At 39.4% G+C, this 22,324-nt stretch overlaps 1 protein-coding gene across 1 annotated transcript; it reads right to left on the reverse strand.

The window, feature by feature from the left end:
* Nucleotides 1–11,776: 11,776 nt before the first annotated feature.
* Nucleotides 11,777–13,274, reverse strand: LOC120290936 (glucan endo-1,3-beta-glucosidase-like). The gene is made up of 2 exons (XM_039307820.1): nucleotides 13,149–13,274; nucleotides 11,777–12,882 (listed from the first exon to the last, which is right to left on the reverse strand). Exons 1-2 carry the CDS (start codon nucleotides 13,219–13,221, stop codon nucleotides 11,936–11,938), a joined length of 1,020 nt encoding a protein of 339 aa, XP_039163754.1. The 5' UTR covers nucleotides 13,222–13,274; the 3' UTR covers nucleotides 11,777–11,935.
* Nucleotides 13,275–22,324: the final 9,050 nt, after the last annotated feature.

Here is a 22,324-nt window from a genome sequence, read left to right on the forward strand (position 1 = left end):
ATCATACTTTAATTATTTCATAATAGTGGTACTTGATTTTTGTGTTTTCGTTTTGATCATTTTGATGTGGATATATGTATTTACGATCTATCATGTAGAGTTCAGTTGCACTCGGGAATTAAAAGTTAAAACATTGCATGATTCACGTTTCGAATGATCAAATCGAATGATCAAAGTAAGTTTAGGTATTGAAAGGGTTTTAATTGGACTCTCAAAGTAATCCTTCATTTTTCATCATATGAATCTAATCTTCAAAACCAAATCCCGAATCCCTTAAATGATCCTCCACATGGGTATAGTAAGCAAAAAAATATTATTATTATTAAAAAGCTTTAAAAAAGAAAAATAAATAAATAAATAATGGTGAGACCAGACCGACTCCTCGGCCCACCAAGCCCTGGCCACGAGGGTAGACGTCCGTCGGGCCGAAGAAGCCGTACACTTTGCACGGAAGTACCGCGCGCAGGTTAAGGCATCGGCTATCATTTCCTGCGCTCGACTTCAGATTGAATTTGTTGCAACCGCCAGGCTTCGAGCCATGGTTGGGGGATTCCAGCCCGGGAGTCCGCGGCTAAAGCCATCTTGCGGTGATGCTCGCGGGAGCTCGCTGGACTTACCGTGAGCGCGAGGCCATCATAGGTCCGCTTCCTTTATTTATGATAATTTCTTCAAAAATATCAGCACTGTTTTCCTCACCGGCTTTACTGACATAGAGAGAGAGAGAGAGAGAGAGAGAAGATATTACAAAGGGGCCAAATGTTGAGAAACCTCATCGGAAATTAATAAAATACATATTAAAATTTTATTGACGTTGCGGATATCAAAGCTACAACTAAGAAACATGTCGGACACAAGTTTGGTAAAATAAATATGCTGTGCAGGAAAGTAAAGATAACTGAAAAATACTAAATTTATTTAACATATGCGGGACTCTTTAGTAGATGAGTGATGATATTTATAATAATAATGTCATAATTGCTTTTGAACAGTTTCTGGCGATTGTATTCATGTTCTTCCATCTCCATGGATTATGTGCCCGTACTCTCACTACACCACGATCCTATTCTCAGATAGCTTCTCCTCCAAAAACACATGCCAGTTGTTCCACAACCTCAACTACCTTGTTCCCCAGTGACTTTAAACTGGTAACCAAATCTCAAGGCTCATCATGTATTCAATCATCTTCTAACACATTAATAACTTACCGATCTTATCAATACTCTTGTCTATCGTTGTCAATCACCTGTCGTCGTATGTCAACAACCGATCGAGGGTGAATATCGACATGTACTAATATCCATATCAATCTTAATAACTGTCAACAATGCATCACATGCATGATAACATCTATGCATTAGCTAGATGTTCATCCATACCGACAACTTGTTTATCTTTTGGTACAAGTAGATTCAATAGATCGGATATGGCATTTTATATTATACAGGTATGATGTTCAGAGATTCGTGTACATTGACGTTAAGTCTGAATTTGTATAAGGTTTCTTAATTTACACGGTGTGAATGCTTCAACGGGCGTCTTGACTAAAGCCTCCCCTTCGTCAGGGTCATCATGAGCGTGTGCTAGATTTTCTCTCCCGTGTCCTCTTCGACCGAGTCGCCCTCTATTTTGCAGAATTTCTCGACCCATTGTTGTTCCTTGCGTGTTTTCACTCTACTAATTTCCTTCGTTCACACACACAGTAATGTCGTGTCGAAAGTGGCCCCAAGTCGACCATTTCGGTCAACCAAAAGTAGGAGGGAGCGGCAAAGACTTAGAACTCGGAGAGCAGATCGCGTCCAAAAAATTTTATAGGAATTTCCTGCTAAAATTCACTTGGAAAATTTAAGGTCAGATTGGGTCATTACGTAGATCGGTTCACAAGTATTCATAATTTTATTAGAAAGGATCTACAATATTGAATGTGAAAGAATGCAATAGATATCAATAATTTTCATGAAAATGTGAATGAGGCCTTTGAGTGAAAAATTTAGGTGTCAACAATAATTTTCATAAGATATTAGTAAGTTGATATTTCTTTTTGAATCGTCTCTTACGTGAATTTCTTTTATCAACAATCCAGACTACATATGAAGCCGGTTTCATTATACATCGGCATTGCAATCTGACCTGTTTTGTCTAGATTTGGAAATGAATAAGCCTTTTTCTTATGGATATAAGTGATTAGTGTAGGTAAAGTTCTAAATTTGAGACAGGATTTATGGATAGTAAATCAGCAGCACTACTTCGGAGGTTTTCTTAATTAAAACAATGTGACCCATTCCTAGAGAGAAAAAAGAGCAATGCTAGACATAAGACAAATGCATATTTGTGCGGTAACCTTTTTAGGTAGGTTTTGTTTTTAATTTTTCATTTTCTTTGCAAAGTCTAGTGAGTTTGGCAATTAAGCGAATCATAATTTAACGATTTTTTTTAATTGTTAAATAACCATATTTTAACGTTGAACCTCATTTGTTACGCTGCTTTATTAAAATCTTTATATAATCAGTACAATTTCAGGTGGGGAGACAAAGACGAGTGGACTCAAAAGTTTCTTGGGTACACATTATTTTCCTCATGGCCAAAGCTGAAAGTGTCTCAAAAGAGAACGTTTTTTCTTGAGTAGGACCATTCGCTACTTTTGATGACAGTGGCATGGGAGACCATTATCCTGCGCTCTTGATGCTTCTCCGGATCCATGCTTGATGTGAAGGCCGGGATGCTTGAGATTCTCCTTCCAAGGCGTGTTCTCCCGCTCAGATAATCCATAAGTCGTCCCCCTTTCTTCGGTAAGTATCATCTAATTTTCTTTTTTAAATTTCCTGTGTGTAGATCTAGTGCATCTCTCTCTACTTGTGCTTTTGTTCCTGGTGAAAAAAATAGAGAGATCCCTTTTCTTTGGGCATACACAACTCAGATGATTTGGATCTGTTAGGATTTTGCAACGATATCAAGTGTATCTGGTCAACTAACTGTTAACATAGGAATTCTTTATGTTTCTATATGCGTCTTTTTTCTATCGATCTTGTCTGTTTTTAACCGTTCTATGCTTTTTCTTGGCATCGTGTCTCCTTTTCATGTCTTGTCCTCTTTGTAGGTAGCATAAAAAAGAATGCCTAGAGAGTCGGATCCATTTCGTAAGTATGTGGAAGATTTGGAGAACAAAAAGTGGAAGTGCAAGTTCTGTGGCACCGAGTCTCACGGAAGTGCTACAAGGATCCGGGAGCACCTCGCTGGAATTCCCGGCTATGGTATCAAAGTTTGTGAGAAAGTTGATCATCGTGTGAAAGCAGAAGCCTTGCAGAAAATTAAAGGTAAGGGCAGCGTGTTGGATATAAGCACGGGAGGCACATCAGGCAAAGGAACGGAAAGAACAGTTTTTGGCGTGAGTCAAAGTGTATTCCCAGGGGACGATGCGTCGAATCCCAATGACACGCAGAACTCGAATCGACCTGGGTGCACGCTGCAGCAACCATCTTGCAATTGGCTGACTAGAACTAGTACTGCTTTAGCATGCCCTCAGGATCAAGTGTCTTTGCCTCCTGGTCATATGCCCCTGGATAATCTAGATACCACCCATCAACCCAATCTATCGAACCGTAGGTTGGATGTAGTACATGGAAATGAAAATGCTTCAACTCTCCAGCAACTTCTGATGGACTCGTCGGCTTCACCTTCTCTTGATTTTACTGATCCAGGAGCGCTTCTTGAGCTACCAAGTCATCTTCAATCAGTGAGGGAACGACAAAATACAATAGGGCTATCATCATTCCCAAATGATCAGGTGCTTTGCAACAGTAGGTCAATTAGGCCGAAGAAGTTCATTGGAGGTAATGTTTTACCCACTCCTCTACTCAATAACATAACTACAGCCAGCATTCCCCAATATTCAAATGAACATTATATAAGCTTTGATGAACAATTTGCAGATGGAATCACTCCAGATTCGCCGCTATATTCAACGGACTGGTCAAATCTCCACCACTCTCTGCCAGAGAATCTTCTTGAATCTCGTGATGTAATCGTAAACTCTTCCGAGGAAAGACAAACGCATGAACTGCACAATCCAACAGTGGGATCATCATTACAAATTGATTCATCCCTTGATGTGGACAATGAAAATCGTTTGCAGGATAGTGGTCAATTGCGTGGAGTGGAAGTGGTTCCTGTGCGCAGCAATACAAGTCCGACCGACACTGTCCAGCATCCTAGTCAGCTTCCCCGAAGGTGTGACAAGGAAGATGGGAATGATACCCGTCGGTTTCCTTCGCCAACTCCAATGGACGTAGATCCCTCAACTGCATCACAGCATACAAGTGTCGTTGATTCGCTAGTTCCAGAGGCGTCAACATATACAAAAGGCCCATCAGCATTGCGCGGTATGTCTCAATTAATCTACATCGCTACTAGCCTACTATGGTTCCATTAGATCCTTAAATATCCTCAGATTATTTTATCGAAGTCTAACATTGACGTGTTTTTAAACAAGATATCAACGGTTCTCTAATCAGGAACATGCTGAGCATCATTGCATTACTTCTTTTTTATTGCACCATTTCTTTCATCAAAATATTTAACTTTCGTGGATGTTGACTTCGTTGTACATATTTTGTGTGATCAAGTTCTAGAAGTTATTTTATCTGTAACCATGGCTTGATTTAAAAGTACATGGCTTGATTTAAAAGTCCAATTGTTTATTGATCTTACACTTGAATATTGTTTATGGGGCAACAAGAGTGCTATAATGAGACTCTAACCGATGGAATTTTTAAATTGCGGAATTAGATATGAACGAGGGTGCACCAATGACAAGTCATCCAAATACGGGCAACAACTTTGAAGTGAATAGAGATTTGAAAAGAAAACTAAAACTTCTCTATAGCAAAGATGATGACGTAAGGGATGAGTTAGAATTTGCTGCATCTCTATCCCTAAAGAAGCCAAGAAAGGAAGTTGCAAATTGGTTAGCGACTGTGGAGAAGCTTAGAAATGATTGCACAGAAGCGGCAAGTGAGGATTGTTTGCCACAACATCAACGGGTGGATATGCTGATGCATGAAGCAGAAGACCTTATGAGACAAGGTAAAGGACTATTTGGGGAGAGCGAAACCAAATTCAACAAATTGTTAGAAGATAAGATGGTGGGAGAGGCGTTTCGAAGAAATACTACAAAGATTTTGGAGTACCTAGTAGGGAATCAAATATCTATACTAGGCATTTATGGAATGGGGGGTGTTGGTAAAACGACTATTATGGTGCACATATATAATAGACTCCTTGAAGAAGCAAACTATGGCAAAGTGTTATGGATCACTGTGTCATAGGATTTCAACATACAAAGGTTGCAGGACGACCTTTGGAAGGTACTAGGTTTGGGCATACTACAAGAAAAGGATGTGAGGAAACGAGCAGCAATGTTGTGCAATTGTTTTACGAAAAGAGGCAAATCTATAGTGATCCTTGATGATGTGTGGGAACGCTTTGATCTTAAAGAGGTGGGAATCCCAATTAGAGCAAATGGAGTAAAGTTGGTCTTAACCACTCGATCGGTTGTGGTATGTTGCCAGATGCAATGTCAAGAAATGATAAAAATTGAACCTCTATCTCATTTAGAAGCCGAGAGATTATTTTTGGAGGAGCTTGGATCCGAAGTAGCCCTTAATTTGGAAACTGAAGTAGTTGTGAAGTCCACTGTTAAAGAATGTGCAGGCTTGCCACTTCTTGTCATCATGATGGCAAGAAGCATGAGAGGATTGAATGATATGCTTGAATGGAAGGATTACTTGGAAAAATTGAGAGAATCAAATATGGGGCAAATCGATATGGAAAATGAGGTCTTAAAGATACTAGAATTCGGTTACAATCGCCTTGGTAATAATGAAGTTCAACAGTGTTTCTTATCTTGTGCACTTTATCCAGAAGATAGATTGATTAATAAGTTCGAGTTGATAGAATTCTTTATTGACCAAGGATTAATTGGTCAATTCAATACAAGGGAGAAACAATATAATAGAGGCCTCACCATACTTAACAAACTGGAAAATGTTTGCCTATTAGAAGATCATGGCTGGGAGATGAAGATGCACGATTTGATAAGAGACATGGCATTGTGCATCATGAGTGGGATTTCACTTGTAAAAGCAGGAAAGAGGTTGAGGACAATACCATTTGAGGAATATTGGACAGATGCTTTGGAGAAAGTTTCTCTGATGGAGAATGAAATTAGAGAATTTCCTTTGAACATGTCACTAAATTGTCCTAAACTATCGACTTTACTATTGAATACAAACTCGTGGTATGATGTGGTCATTCCTGATTCTTTCTTCAAACAATTATGGGGGCTAAAGATTCTAAACCTGAGTCAATGTGAACTAAGAGAACTTCCAAATTCCATTTCAGACTTGGTAAACTTGAGAGCACTATTACTTAGAAATTGTCAGAATTGCGTCGTATTCCTTACTTAGGGAAGCTTAGATCTTTGAGAAAGTTGGACATTTTTTACTGTGCTAGCATTGAAGCACTCGAGGGTCTGGAAATGTTGGTGAACTTGAGATACCTTGACCTATCCGGTACACATATGAAGAGATTACCCAAAGGAACATTGGGGGCTTTACTAAATTTGCAATATCTTAATGTTCATGTAGTAATGAAGAAGACATTACAAAATTGAGGGCATTAGAGACACTAAAATGCCAATTTGAAGATGTTGATGATTTTAACAAGTTTGTGAGGGGGGTTAGTAAGCAGAGGAATAACCCTTGCTATTACAAGCTCGATGTGTGTCAAGAAGCATCAAAGATTTATGTGGAAGTAAATGATGATGCTCAATTTGGAATTGTGAGAGAATCTTTGACATTGAGATGTGGAGTCATGCTATTGTGAGTGCGGAAGGGCAAAGTAGTGGAGATGGCATTTGTATTTTGATTCCCCAAGATGTGCAAACATTGACAGCAAGCAATTGCGACGGCACAATAAATTTGTCTGGCATGGGTCCACTTGAGAACCTTGAGGCGCTGATAATAGTAGAATGGAAAAACTTGCAGGTGCTCTTTGGAGGACAATATGAAGAAATAATCGACACCCATGACTCCCCTGCCCCAACCCCTACCTCTCTCCTCTTCCCAAGCCTTAGGGTTTTGATAATAAGGAAATGTCCAAAACTGAAGTATCTCTTTGAGCATGGGCCTAAATTCCACCTCCCACATCTACAAGAGATTGAAATAGAAGGATGTGAGGAAATGGTGGGGATAACAATAGCGGTTACATCACCACCACTGCATCCGCCTCCAGCCTTCCCTTGTCTAATAGAGATAAGAGTTTGGGGGTGTGATAAAATGAAGAGAGTGGTGGAATTTGAGTGGCTGCCCCACTTCCCTAATTTGAGAAGAATCTTAGTAGTTCATTGTGAGGAAATGGAGGAGATAATTGGAGTTCCTCCCCCTCACATGCCAATTAAAGAGATTTCTCTAGAACGACTTTGGGTAGAAGGTTGCAATAACATAAGAAAACTATTTCCACATGAGTTGCCAATCCATCTTGGGAATCTTCAAAGTATCGAAGTTCAGGGCCGCAAAGGAATGGTGGAGATGATAAGTGGAGCGGGACAAGGCCAAGAAGGAAGCATAATGGGTCTTGTAAACAAGACCCCTTCATCCTTCCAATCTTCAATTTCTCTCCCAAAGCTAAACTTCTTGCGGCTACGCAATCTTCCCCAGCTGAAGAGCATATGTGAAGTCCCAATAACTTGTGATTCCATGGAACGTTTGGAGGTGATTGAATGCCCAAAACTAAACAGGATTCCTTTGCAACTGCAATTACGTGATATTAATGACCTTCCATATATTGAGGTGGAAGGTGAGGAAAAGTGGAAGTCGCTGATATGGGATCATCCCAATGCTCAGGCTATTCTTCAATCTCATCTCATTTTCCTTGACGGTGCCTGTATTCTAAAAGGCTGGCGCAATTCATGTGAGTTAATGATACAATTTCCTTCATTCTTGATAGAAATCGAAAAATATGAAGGATTTATCAATTGTATGGCTATATGTTCTATAAAGGTATATTAGCCTATTTATAAAACAGAAAAAGATAAAATAGGAAAAAATATACAAGATAACATTTTAGTATTTTACTGTCCAAATATATAATTTTATGGATTGATTGAATCAATTAGTTTGTAATCAAAAACATAATTGGAATCAAATCAAATTAAATTGTATCTCCAACAATTCCTAAAAAAAGGGTACTAGCCCTTATTTTTATAATAGTGCAGCTATGTAGACTAGGATCAGAACTGGAGTTGTGCAGCTCTAACACTGGCTTTTGCAGTCCGAAAGTGGAAGTGAATCCTCCTATTCTGATCTCCATCTGCTATTTTAATTACTCGAGCATGCTTTCCTGCAAACTCAAGTTGCCATACCAATTACTTTCTTATGCCGTACTGGCGGAGGTCCTTCACGAGGTGGAGGAGCTCGGAGATGTCTAAAGGGCGGGGCTGGACTTGGGCAAAGGAGTGTGGGAAGAAGGTGCCGAAGGAGCAGCCGAATGCTGCCTTCTGGGAGAAGATCCTGGGCAGCTCGGCAATGGCAGCAACGGCAAATTCAATCATAGTAGAAAATTGAAGGATTGAAGTTTGGTTTGCCCTCACATGCATGGCGAGCTCACAACTCCAATCCATAATTCAATAGATTAGACATGGCATGTTGCGTTATACAAATATGGTTTTCTGACATTCATGTGTATTGAGGTTGAGTCTGAGTTTGCATTAGGTTTCTTCATTCCCTGTCTGTGACTCCATGAGCAAGCTTCACGCTTGTTGACACTCAAGTTTTTGTGATCAGATTGTTGCATTTCATAAAAAAGTTTAGCGACCAAATTTGCCAATAATGGTTTTCGTCGTCTGCCCTCCCCTGTTCACGGGATACTTTGTTGAATGGAAAGAAGTCGACGTCGTCGAGTGTAGACTGCTCTCCTGACAGTCCCAGAAGAACCATTGCATTGTCGTCTCGCGCTCACCTCACTTCATAGACTTCGACGACAACCCCTAAGTTAAGTCGAGCACGTATTTTCTTCTCCTTTCGATTTTGCTCTGTTCCAACACTTTCCCGTCCGTTTTTACTTTACGGAGTCGTTGTCGCTGATCCTCGCCAAATTCTCTTCACGGGCAAAAAGTTTCTCTGGAAAGATTCAGCTTCGCCGACTCTCCAAATCGAAGTGGACAACATTGCTTTTACAAGCAACAGAAACGGGAGCATTCGTTGAGCTTCAAAGTCTTCCTCGGAGAACGTTGCGCGCCGCCACGTCCCCCAGTTTGTTTCTCTCCAAATGAGCTTCAAAAACGGGTTTCGATTCATCCCGGATTAATCCATTGGGTTTCTGCTTCGTTTCGTTTCCAAGCGGTCACTGCATTGCGGCGCCAAATGCCGAGACTTTGCAAAGACCGTCTCTGAGTAGCCGTTGCTCACGCCCTCCCGTTACGATCAGGTCGTTTCCGTCCAACCGAGTCTTTTGAGTTCTTTTTGCGTTCGGTTTTTCGCCCTTGCTTTGTTTCTCTATTCCAGGTTTTGTCTATTTTTTCCAGCCGAGTCGTAGGCGAACTGATTTGACCTGGGTCACGTATTATAGGGACGCCAACGAGCTTATGTGGGGCGAACTACTGGACTGCTGTGGCATCATGACTGTAAATATCACCTTCAAATTTCGAAGCAATAATGCAGAAGCACGAGAGCTTGCCATGATGTGCATTATCAGTTCAAAATGATGTTACCACTTCCTATTTGCTGATGCCTAGTGTCCTAGTATAGGCCATGGAAACACTCCTTGTTTCTGTTTCTAAACAGTTTTTTTGTTTTTTTGTTCCTGAGAACAAAATTGAAACAAAAAAAAAGAAAAAAAACTTACTTCTTGTTCCTTAAACAATTTTGAAGAAACACTTCTTCTTCTCTCTCTTCTCTTTTCTTCTTCCTTTTTTTGGCCGGTCGCCGGCCTCGGCCATGGCCGGCGACGGGCCGTTGAGGGCCGGCGACGCCGTCGAGGGTCGGCGACCTCGCCGAGCGTCGCCGGCCCCGGCGAGGCCGAGCGCCGCCGGCGACGCCTCGCCTCGCCTTGGCCGGGCGAGCTCGGGCTCGCCCAGATCCGACGAGGCCGAGCCTCACCCAACCACGGCGAGGCTCGGCCTCGCCGGGCCGGCGAGCCTCGCCGTGGCCGGGCGAGACTCTCGGCCCCGTTGGCCGGTCGCCGGAGGCCGTGGACCGCCGAAAGAAGAAAAATAAAAAGAAAGGAAAAAATGAAAAATAAAATAAAAATATTAAAAAATTAAAAGAAACAAAAAAAGAATAAAATTTACCAAACGTGTTTCTATTCACTTTTTATTCCCGGAACAAATTTACCAAACGTATTTTTCTGGTCAAAAATTGTTCCCTGGAACATAAACATTTTTTTTTATTTCTGTTCCCTAGAACAAAAAAAGAGCAGAAACATTACCATGCAGCCCCTATGCTTCCTCTCTTCTTCATTTCTTTGGCTATCTTCTTCTTCCTTTTTGTTGGGAAATGATGCTACATCTCTTAGAACATTTCCAGCACGAATGGCGATCACAGGCTCATGTCATTCGTATGGGTTGTAAATTAAACAAATAGCAAATTACCTGTAGTGTAAATCATAGTTAATTTCATATAAAAGATAGATATTACTGTATATTCTTCCCATTGGTGATTTCTAGATCATAGTATAAGAACGCCAAAGAAAATAAGATCGCAATTTATTTTTATTTTTTAAAAAAGAAAACACAGATATGCAAACAGTATAATTTTAATGGTAGTCTTACCAAGTTCCCATGTTTGACAGCAAGTACAAGAGTCTAATTAGTTAGTTTCTCCCTTCTTCTCCTTTCTCTGGCTTTCTATCTTCTTCTTGTGGTTTCCTTAGCTAATCCTGATGTTCTCATACTATACCTGTATACATGTGGCATACTTTTACTGAGTCTTGTTTATACGCCGACATATTGTTTAACGTGGGTATAAATTAAATAAATACCCCGAGGATTGTATTTCAGTTCATAAACAAAATCACGTCTGGGCATCCTTGCCATTCGTTAACCAGTGCCAAAGTAATTAGGATATATAAGAAAGTGGAAGAATATGTAGTTATGAGGTGAACCGTATTGGCCAGTCACACCGAAGTGGCGCTTGCTTGTTCCAATTCGATGGAATTTGAAGAAGGAAGATTGATGCCATTGCCTAAGGGTAAAGAAGCCTAGGTTTATCCGGTGGAAGCAGCGGGAGCTTTGCTGCTGGTTATACAAAGCCTATACAGAATGCAGTTTCCAAGTTCTTGAAAAACATGGCGAGAGAGCGAGTGGATATCTTGTAGTTTTCTCTAATCTTGACTGCCTCTTTTCATCTTTCACTTTTAGGTGAAAAACAAATTTTCTATGTTCTCTCGTTGAGCTAAAATATGGACTGGTTCATGGATCTATATTCAGAAGAGGCGAAGATAAAGGTCAGTGCCTGGTATGGTTGCAATTGTAGAAAATCCTGCAGACTCTAAATTATTTTTCGTATGGACTGCAAATTAGATTGCGGTCACGCTTCATTACTCTTACTAGTGACAGTTCTATAAAACTGGATTATCACCTCATCAAGCAGCTGGAAAATTTCAGTTTCTTGTGACTGCTCGATGCTTGGATATCACTGTTTGTAGATAGCAGACATACTTTCCCTATTCTTTGCGAGTTATCTTTCTTGGAGGATAACAGGATTCATGGTTTGTACTAGGAATGTCAAAATGTAAACGTTGACCTATCTGTCTCGTAATGGTACACAGTTCCCATTTTTTATTTGCTTATTATTCGAAATCATACCCAGCTACATTTTCCAGTGGATGAGCGGAGAAGCATCCTTATTACAATTATGAGTATAGCCTCCCGTGGTTTTTTCTCTCAAGCGAAAGAGATTTGATATTTGGGTTGCTTGCTCGGAGTGAAGAGTCCAAAATGCTGCTCGATCCCAGCAGCTTTTAGGTTCTCGTCGAACATTGCGAATAAGTATGCCTTGATGGCCTGGCCGGCCTTCTTGGGCGTGCCTTGCTTCACATGGCTGATCAACTTTGCATAGTAAGTGCCTGCATTGTCTACTGAAGCTGCAGTGCCTCCTTCTGATGGCCATCCACTCTCTGATACCACAATTGCCAAACTTGACCCACCAGCTTTTTCCAAGGCGGAGTAGAGGGAGTCCACCAATGCATCAAACAGGTTTTGGTACTGATATGCACCATCCGTTACCACCACTCCTGGTGATGTAAAGAGAGCATAGGCAAGATCAATGCTCTGCATATTCTGTACGTAGCTGAAGTAGGGGTAGATGTTGGCCAGGAGCGGTGAGCCGTTATTGACCAAGAAGCTTATTATGGGGCTTATGAATTGATTTGCAGCGTCACTGAATGCCCCGCTCGATGGGGGGTAGGATACGCCTAGCAGACTCGTGTCAATTGCCGTGGAGACCTTGATCTGGTCCTGCAAATTGGCGGATGCGAGGGCGTTTTGGATGTTCTGCATTGCGGGGAGGACATATTGGGCTTTTGTATCACCCGGGGGGACTTCATTCCCGACCGCAATGTACTTGATTTTGACATCGGACGAGAATGCTACAACATTGTTTTGGACCCAGTTGGACGCTGCGGTGGGGTCAGTTAGGGCCTGGAGGTTGTCATTAAGAACGCCGAGGATGAGTTCGATGTTGGATCCTTTCAGGGCCTGGAGAGTAGCTTGGTCTGGATCGTAAATCCTCATCCTTCCGATGCTGTTTGCCTTGTATAGCTCGATCACTTCTGCTTGACTAGGCAGATTGTCACCATTTCGTCCATAGCAGACGCCTACGGATTGCGCACCTGAATTGAAAATGAAATGATGCAGTGATGAAAAGAGAACCCAACGTTTTTTACAGTTTCACGAGCGATCAAACAGTTGAGCGCATTTAGCAACTGAATTTGTTTCTAATATAGTGTTCGATAGGAGCATCTACTCCAATCACTCTATCAATACCATCTAGATTTAGACATGTCCTGGATACGCTTGGTCGATACCTTGGGTTCAAAGAAAACATCTGTTCTCATTACAGAATGATACATACTAACGGAAAAGTAGAAGAAGGAACCTGTCAGTTCTGTTCCCGCTAGTAGCAGGCCGAGAGCGAGCATTAGCGAAGCCATAACAATCTTGTTACTCATTTTGTCGAAACGACTATGAGGAAAACTAAGGGAACAAAGCCGAACCCCAGATGCTGATCTCCAAAGATGTTCGGCATAAGGACCTAAACCAACTATATATATGCAACTCGATGGCCTAAGATTCGAATATGAAGAGCTTATTATTCCAAGATGGTCAGCAGCCGACTTCTTGCAGCGTCATTGCGTCAATCACTCAATGAGATGTAACGTAGCACGACCAGTTCCTTGGACGTTCATGAAGCAGGATGGACGCCCAATGAAATCGTGACAAGAAGCCAATGGTTCCCGAATTGCGTGGCCGCGTGCATGTTCTCTCGCTTCGCCATAACTGGCGGGAGAATTTTCTATGGCGGGGACGTGCCCTTGCTTGCTTCTTCTGCTCTCTCGTCCACCTTGGGCTGCTAAGGATGCCGGTCCAACATGCCTAACCTAAATACTGAATGAGTCCAACAAAAATCAGTGACCAGGCTTTTATTAGATTGTTTGGTTGAATGACTCGCTTTCGATTGCCAAGATTGTTAAGCACGGCAAACCGCCCTATTCGAAGCAAGTATCCCCCAAGAACACGGCACGACTGAAGTTCTCTTGAGAATAGAAAGCATGGCCAAAACCAAAAACGTGTTCTTAAGAATACTTTTCTTGAATAGATACTTGTCAATCGCCAAGTTTTGAATAGATACTTGTCCTTATTTTTCAATGTTCACAATTTCTCCAAATGGTTCATAAACGTTTTCCTATAAATTGTTTCCCGCGAAACAAACAGAACCTTAAGCTTAAGAGGGTCGAATGGGATCTTTAGGAACAATCACAATTCATGAGTATCTTCTCTTCTTTTTGTAGGAAATTGACTCGAGAAAAGTGCCCAGAACAAGCTTGAAAGATGGAACATCATTCTATTCGTGGTCCAACTCTACAAACCGTTTGGAGAAATTGCACTTTGTTACCGTGCTTAAAACAAGGTGAAGATTCACCCAATAATGATAATTTGAAGGTAAAACTCGATAGTTACCGTGCTTAAAACAAGGTGAAGATTCACCCAATAATGATAATTTGAAGGTAAAACTCGATAGTTACCGTGATTAACGGTGACACTGACCAAAAATGTTAAGATAATTGCGAGCCCCAAGAAAGCATTTATGAGATACTAACGAATAACATGTTGCCACGTGGCAATTTACTAAGTGCCACATCACATAAGGTATTTGGCGATATTTCATGAGGACATGGGCTAAGAATCGTGTCATAGGGGTGTCCATAATACTTAGATCAAGCCGACCCAACCCAAACCGAAATTTTCATGGGCATATGGGCTAAGAGTAGTGCCACTACTGTAGACTTTAAAACACCGGCCACCGTTTCCTGCGCTCGAGTCCAGACTGAATTTGTTGCAACCGCCACGCGTCGAGCTACGGTTGGGAGATTCCAACCGGAGAGGCAGCGGTTGAAGCCATCGTGGGGTGATGCTCTCGGGAGCTCGCTGGCCTTACCGTGAGCGCGAGGCTATCTTAGGACCGCTCCCTTATTTGTGATTTTTTTTCCAAAAATATCAGCACTGTTTGCACCACCAGCTGCACTGTGTGTGAGAGAGAGAGAGGTATTACAAACAGACCAATTGTTTTTTTTTTTTGGTAAAAACAAACAGACCAATTGTTAATCCGCGACAAAATCTGAAAATATCAAAATGAAAATACACGTCTGAATTTTATCGATGACGTGGATACGAAAACTACAACTAAGGAACAGTCGAAATTTAATTGACGACATGAGTTTGGACAATAAATATATTGTGCCAGAAGTAAAGATAATTGAAAATTGGTAAATTTATTTGATTTGTGCGGCACTCTTTAGTAGATGAGTGATTGTATTTATAGTGGTAGTCCCATAATTACTTTTGAGCAATTTTTGGCGGTTGTATCAATGTTCTTCCATCTTTGTTTATTTTGTGCCGATATTCTCATGAACCATCCTATCCTCAAACAGTTGCTCCTCGAAAAACGCATGCCAATTGCACCATGACCTTGATTGACTTCAAACTAGTAACTGTATCTCAAGGTTCCTTATGTATTCAGTCTTCTTTTTACACCTTGACAAGATCTTATCAATACTCTTGTCAATCATTGTTAATCACTTGTCACCATATATTGACAACCGATCAAATGTGAATATCAACGTGACTAATTGATGGGTGAACAGTAACAATTCGAACAATATCGAATCAATGCAGCAGAATAAAATAATCTCCCCTCTTATGTAAACCAAATAGGAATCGACATAATAGAGTAAAATAAATACCAATCACGCGAACACAATACGATTTTTTTACGTGGAAAACCTCCTCGATGTGAGGAGATCAAAAATCACAGGACCAGAGTCCACCCGGAATTCTTCGCTATCAACAAAATTGTTCTTCTCTAGCAAATACTAAAGGTACATAGTAGCAAAGACCTTAAGAACATAATTCTTGGCAATACACATGAATTTCACAAGAGATCAAGAATAAATCTGACTAAAAACGCAGGTTTTGATCAATCCATAAAAAACTTGATGTAGAGAGCTTCAAACGAAAATCAAACCGTTCAAATTCAATAAAATTGCGCCATGAACATGCTAACAAAATTTCAACTCAATCGGACCACGAATTGACCTCCGACGCTAGCTTAATATAAATAAGATATTGCTTCAAACTCCAGATTTTTTGCTTTCTCTTTTTCTCTTGTTACTATTTCCTTTTGCGGCTATCACTTTTTATATAGATAGTGAGAAACCATATTTCCTCACATAACTTATCATATGGACTTAAGCCCTTTTTGGGCTTGTAACTCATTGGGCCTCCTCCACATAGGAGTGAACCTAGCTAACAAATCTCTCCCTCACGACAATGTGGAGGGATTCACCATCCCCGCTATCAATTAGCAATGTTCAAGCTTTTCTCTTGGTAGAGTCTTCGTCATTATATCAAAGCCATTATGATCCGTATGAATTTTCTCAAGTTCCAACAACTTTTCATCTAGAACATCTCTTATCCAATGATATCTAACATCAATATGTTTCGATCTAGAATGAAAAGATGAATTCTTACCAAGATGAATTGCGCTTGATTATCATAAAATAGCACATACCTCTTTTGCTTGAACCCAAGTTCTTCTAAGAACTTCTTCATCCATAGCATCTCTTTACTAGCTTCAGTCGCTACAATAAATTCAACTTCGGTTGTAGAAAGTGCAATACACTTCTGCAATGTTGACTTCCATGACACAGCTCCACATGCAAATGAAATCAAATAACCAAAAGTAGATTTACGAGTATCAAGATCTCCTGCCAAGTCGGAATCTGTGTATCCAACTAACTCAAGTTTCCCAATCCCGAAACTGAGTTTCAAATTTGAAGTTCCCCGAAGATACCTCATAATCCATTTCACTACATTCCAGTGCTCTCTGCCTGGATTTGACAAATAGCGACTAACAACACCAACTGCGTGCGCCAAGTCTAGGCGTGTACATACTATTGTATACATTAAGCTTCCTACAGCTGAAGCATATGAAACACTTTCCATATCTTTCTTCTCTTTATCAGTCATAGAACTTTGCTTCATATTTAACTAAAAGTGAGCAGCAAGAGGAGTACTAACCACTTTAGCATTGTCCATATAAAATTTCTAAAGGATCTTCTCAATATATTTATCTTGCAACAAAAACAACTTCTTAGCATCTCTGTCTCGGTAATTCTAATGCTAAGAATCTGTTTCGCCGAGCCCAAGTAATTCATGGCAAAAGACTTGCTCAACTGTTTCTTCAATAACTCAATTCTTGAAGCATTCTTATCAACAATCAGCATATCATCAACATAAAGCAAGAGAATAATAAAGTCATCATTAGAAAAATTTTGGATAAACACACAATTATCCAAGGAAGTCTTCTTATAGCCCTGTTCTATCATAACTGACGCAAATTCCTTATACCACTACCTCGGTGCTTGTTTTAGGCCATAGACTTTTCTTCAATTTGCACACATAATCCTCTTTCCCTTTCACTTTAAAACTCTCAGGTTGTTCCATGTATATCTCTTTCTCCAAGTCGTGGAGTTGCTCATATTTACCTTATACTCACTTATCGCAACTTATTACCACTTAATATGATAACAAATTACGTATACTCACCTATTAAGTATCACTACATATTGCTCATATCTATTTTCTGAGTATGACCACTTACTGCTTATATTCACTTTTCAAGAATAATCACTTACCAAGTATACCCATTTCTTGAGTATATCCACTTGCTATTTGCCAAGTGTACCCCCTTATTGAGTATGCCCATATGTTGATTTGCTAAATGTGTTAATGTTGCTTGCATGAGAAATGAAAGGAGGTAAGTATGTCAATATTATGTGATCACTAAATAGGGCAAGGTAATGATATGCATGAAAATACTTTTGCATTGGATGTTAATTATTAAAATGAATATTGATTTTGTTGTTGATACAAGGAAGATCGATTATAATGTTAGCATATGCACTCTTGCTATGTGATTAAATGAAACTCGGCTCTTCGCGAGTCTCAAATGCCCCTCTCGGCTCTCATCTCTCGCATTGACTCTCAGTCTTTAGTGAGTTTTTCACATCTACTTTCTGTTGTCTTCAGTCTTGTTTGAGTGATTTTGTGCACCAATAGATTGGCTCAGCTTTTGTGGGGTGATTCCAATTGTTTAGAGATGATCATTTGAGGGGGTAAATTTGTGGATGATTTTGGGAGGGTTACATGAAATTGTACGTGTGCTTTGTGGTCAAGGTTCAGTTTTTGAATGATGCATAGGTGAGCCAAGTTTGTTTACATGAAATTGTACGTGTGCTTTGTGGTCAAGGTTCAGTTTTTGAATGATGCATAGGTGAGCCAAGTTTGTTGTTCTTGTGTCTTTCTCGGTCAAGGTTCAGTTTTTGAATGATGCATAGGTGAGCCAAGTTTGTTGTTCTTGTGTCTTTCTCACCTTGAAGAAGAAGAAGAAGAAGATTCTTCTTTCTCACCTTGAAGAAGATTTCTTCTTTTGGTTGTTTCGTAATACAAGTAATGGAGGAAAGCTAGTTTTATAGAGTAAGTTTTGCTTTTTCATTTGAAGCTCCTGACTGGAAGAACTCATTAATCTCCCCCACTCTTCACACCTATGTGTTAGTTCTACAAAGTGAGTTTGGCTTCTCCATTTGAATGTGGGTTCATATTCTCTCAAATTGGGTTTACAATGTTAATGTTCGGTCTGAGGAGACTTCCCTACTGATTAAATTCCTTAAGTTTCTTTTGATGTTGTTACAACATTTACCCACAACTTATTTGTTGTGCTTGTTTTACCTATGCTTTTAGCTTGAAGAAAAGCTAAACTTGGTGGGTGTTTAGATTTGATGGCTCCAATCTATGTTTTGCTTGATTTAGATGATCTATTCAAATGTCAATGGAAGCGAACAAATCAAATGATGCTATAAATCCAGTAATGGGCTCACGTGAGATTGTCCGTTGTGGCGACTCCTTTAGTTTCCTCTTTCCCTACCTATTCAAAGAGGCTGGAAGCAGAATGAAGTGATGTTGATCAAGGGACTTATAAGATGCTATGCCACCGTCTTTAAAGGTTCTTGTGCAGTCACTAAACTTAGATGCATAAAGACTATCTTCGTCAGCCGCGCGTACCAATGACACAAAAATTCGTTAATCTAGGAGTAGTAACAGCCAACTCAACTCAACTCTACAAACTTATAAGATGCTATGCCACCGTCTTTAAAGGTTCTTGTGCAGTCACTAAACTTAGATGCATAAAGACTATCTTCATCAGCCGTGCGAACCAATGACACAAAAATTCGTTAATCTAGGAGTAGTAACAGCCAACTCAACTCTACAAACTATCCAAGAGACGTGGTTTTAATCACCTTCAGCATGTATTATGTGATGTTCAAAACTACTCTTCTTCTTTTTTTTCGTTAGCAACATTTCAAAATCCATCCCGAACTAATTAAAAGAAAACCTCTATTCACACTCTCACAAAATGCTAACTTGGAATCTACGCCATGCGAAAATATTCACGGTGGACAAGTCGTTGATGCGCAAATTCCACCATCGTGCTTATTCCAAAGAATCTATTAAACTTCGCATGACTAAATTTCATACTGGGAGACAAATCGGGATGACAAAGTATTAATCCTAGGACAGTCCACCATTAAATGTGAAATTCCGAACTGTTGGACTTTCAATCACAACAACATTTCTTGCAAACCAATTCACTTCAGCTCAAGAGCTGCATTTAACTAAACCGCATGCAAGTCCGAAGCACACCTCGAACAAACATCTCCCTAAACAACCCGCTTAGCTCAAAATTCGAGTCCCACTCCTATACAAAAGTTTATACTTTTTATGGACCAGAATAAGTGATTGGTTCCATTGGAGCCTAACAGATTGTTCCAGTCCTAGAAACTGAGAATCGATTCTCCCGAATTAGGAATTGATCACCCCTACCACGACCTCGATTGTCTTGTTCCCCACTGACTTTGAATTGGTAATCATATCCCGAGGCTCCTCATGTATTCAGTCTTCATCTAAGACCTTGACAAGATCTTATCAATACTTTTGTCAATCAGTGCTAATCACTTATCATTGTATATCAACAACTGATAGAGGATGAATATTAACGTGTACTAATAATTGTCAACAATGCGTCATGTGCTGGGTGATATCCATGCATTAGTCACATGCTCATCCACGCCGAAGATTTCATCATTTTTTTTTTTGGTGTAAAGAGATTCGATAGATCAGATATGGCAATTTGTGTTATACATATATGATTTTTAGATATTCGTGTATATTGACGTAGAGTCTCAATTCGTATCAGGTTTCTTAATTCCCCCGGTGCGATTACGTCGACGGGAGTCTTGACAAAAGCCTCCCCTTCAGCCCGGATTTTCCTGCTTTTTATTTGCTTTTCACTCTCAATCTTTGCTGAAAATGTAATTGTTGGGAAAATATGGCTTCGAATTGGATTGAACAATAAAATCGGATCGAGTAATCAAGTCGAGCTTTGAGGCGTGATATCACTTTCTTTAAGGATTTATTTGCCCCACAATGTTACTAATGGTCACCGGCAAATATCCTCCAGGATACAACAAAGTCTCAAATGAGAATACTAGATAGCAATTCTAGTATTTCTCCATGGTCTTTCATGGGAAACAATTAGAAATAATGGATGTAGTTTCTTTAGAAAGAAAACGAAAAAATGAAAGAAGATTATTGTTTGATCTCAAAACAACGTTACTTATTTTTGTCTTTCGAATAGAGGCAACTCTTCAAAAGATTGCAAAAAAGAACAAAAGCAACCTTTCGAGAAATGTTACAAAATAAACAAGTACATCTCAAATGTTACGTTGAAAAGACATAAAAAAAATTCGAAATTAAATAAATAATAAAAAAAATAACCGTAACTTTTCTACGAACAGTCACACTGTTTCAACAAAACTTTATAGTTAATTTTTATAGAAATAAATCTAAATTTTCAATAAATAAAATAATGATCGTTGGTTAGTGCCAAATCTCGTCCATGTGCGCACTCACATCTTTTCGATGTGGGACAAGGCACCTCTCCATTTGTTTTATAAACAAATTACCAACAATCCCCCACTTTTGTTTATAAAACAAAACAAGAAATAAAACATTAGAAATATACAGCCAAAATTTTCGTGAGATTAATATACATACATAAATGTATCTTTCGAGTTAAACCTTTACTTAGTGCAAATATCTCAAAGCTCTATCAAAGTAACAAGTAACTCGGCTTTAAACTTGTACTTTTATATAATAGAACCGAACATACCGCACATATATTAACCTCTTGTTTCAACGAGAAGTTCTATATTACTCCACACTATTATGGCATTGTGCTTGATTTTGTTTCATGAGCTCTCTAGAAAGCAACCCTAACTTTTGTAAGAAGTGGCACCACTTCTAAGCTCATATAGGTGAAGTATTTACAATGTGCTTCTGTTACTATTAACACATTACAAATTTGTACTATACTTCGTTAAGAATTCAATTCAACCTACAAAACATAACAGACGATACTGACTTCTCATATTAGGGCTACGTCAGTATCAAACAATCACATTCAATAATTTGTTCTTACCCATTAAACCTTGTAACTAGTGATATTCTAGAAAAATGTCAGGTTACCATTACTTGTGATTTTAATTAAAGGGTTTCAATCCCGTTTCTTATGAGATCATTATTACCATGTCTCTTAGTAAAGCCTTCATAAAAGGATTGGCAAGATTTTTGCTTGACCTCACATAGACAATTGTTACGGTACCATCTTTAATCAATTGTCTCACATTCTTATGTCTTAGACTAATATGTCTAGACTTACCATTATAGGTGCTACTATAAACTATTACCAAAGTAGCATGACTATCACAATGGATAGAAATAGGAGGTATAGGACTAGGCCACAATTTGATATTCAATAACAAAAAATTCATAGTCCATTCAGCCTCTTTCCCAAATTCTGCTAAAGCAATTATTCAAATTTCATAGTTGAGTGAATTATGCACATTTGTTTCTTGCTCGCCCAAGAAACACACATTCACGTAATGTGAAAATCCATCTAGAAGTTTCATCTCCCACACTTGTAATCCAAGTAGCATCGGCGTATCCTTCTAATATAGCCGGATTATTATAGAACAATAAGATAACTCTCACATGTTCTATATTTGGATTACAAATATTTACTCAACTTGCATATACAAAAAGTAATATTAGGTCTAGTATAATGTATCGCATACATTAAAGACCCATAGCACTCACATTAAAACTCTCCACCAGGAATCAAATGGAGTACTTATATATTTGAAAACAAGATGTTTAAATCTATACAACATCTTCTCCATTTAATCACTTTAGCTCAAAGAATAACCCCCACTATTTTTAAAATTTTAACATTTAAGATAGTATCTACTTCACTCAAATCTTTCATTTTGACAATGAAAGTTAGATACTTCTTAATCTCAATGATTCCAGTCATATTAGTTCCAAAGGCCCCTTCGAACATAACCCCACTTCAAGAATATTCCAAGAGGTAATTAA

Source organism: Eucalyptus grandis, chromosome 2 (assembly GCF_016545825.1).
Source record: "Eucalyptus grandis isolate ANBG69807.140 chromosome 2, ASM1654582v1, whole genome shotgun sequence".
NCBI classification, from domain to species: Eukaryota; Viridiplantae; Streptophyta; class Magnoliopsida; order Myrtales; family Myrtaceae; genus Eucalyptus; species Eucalyptus grandis.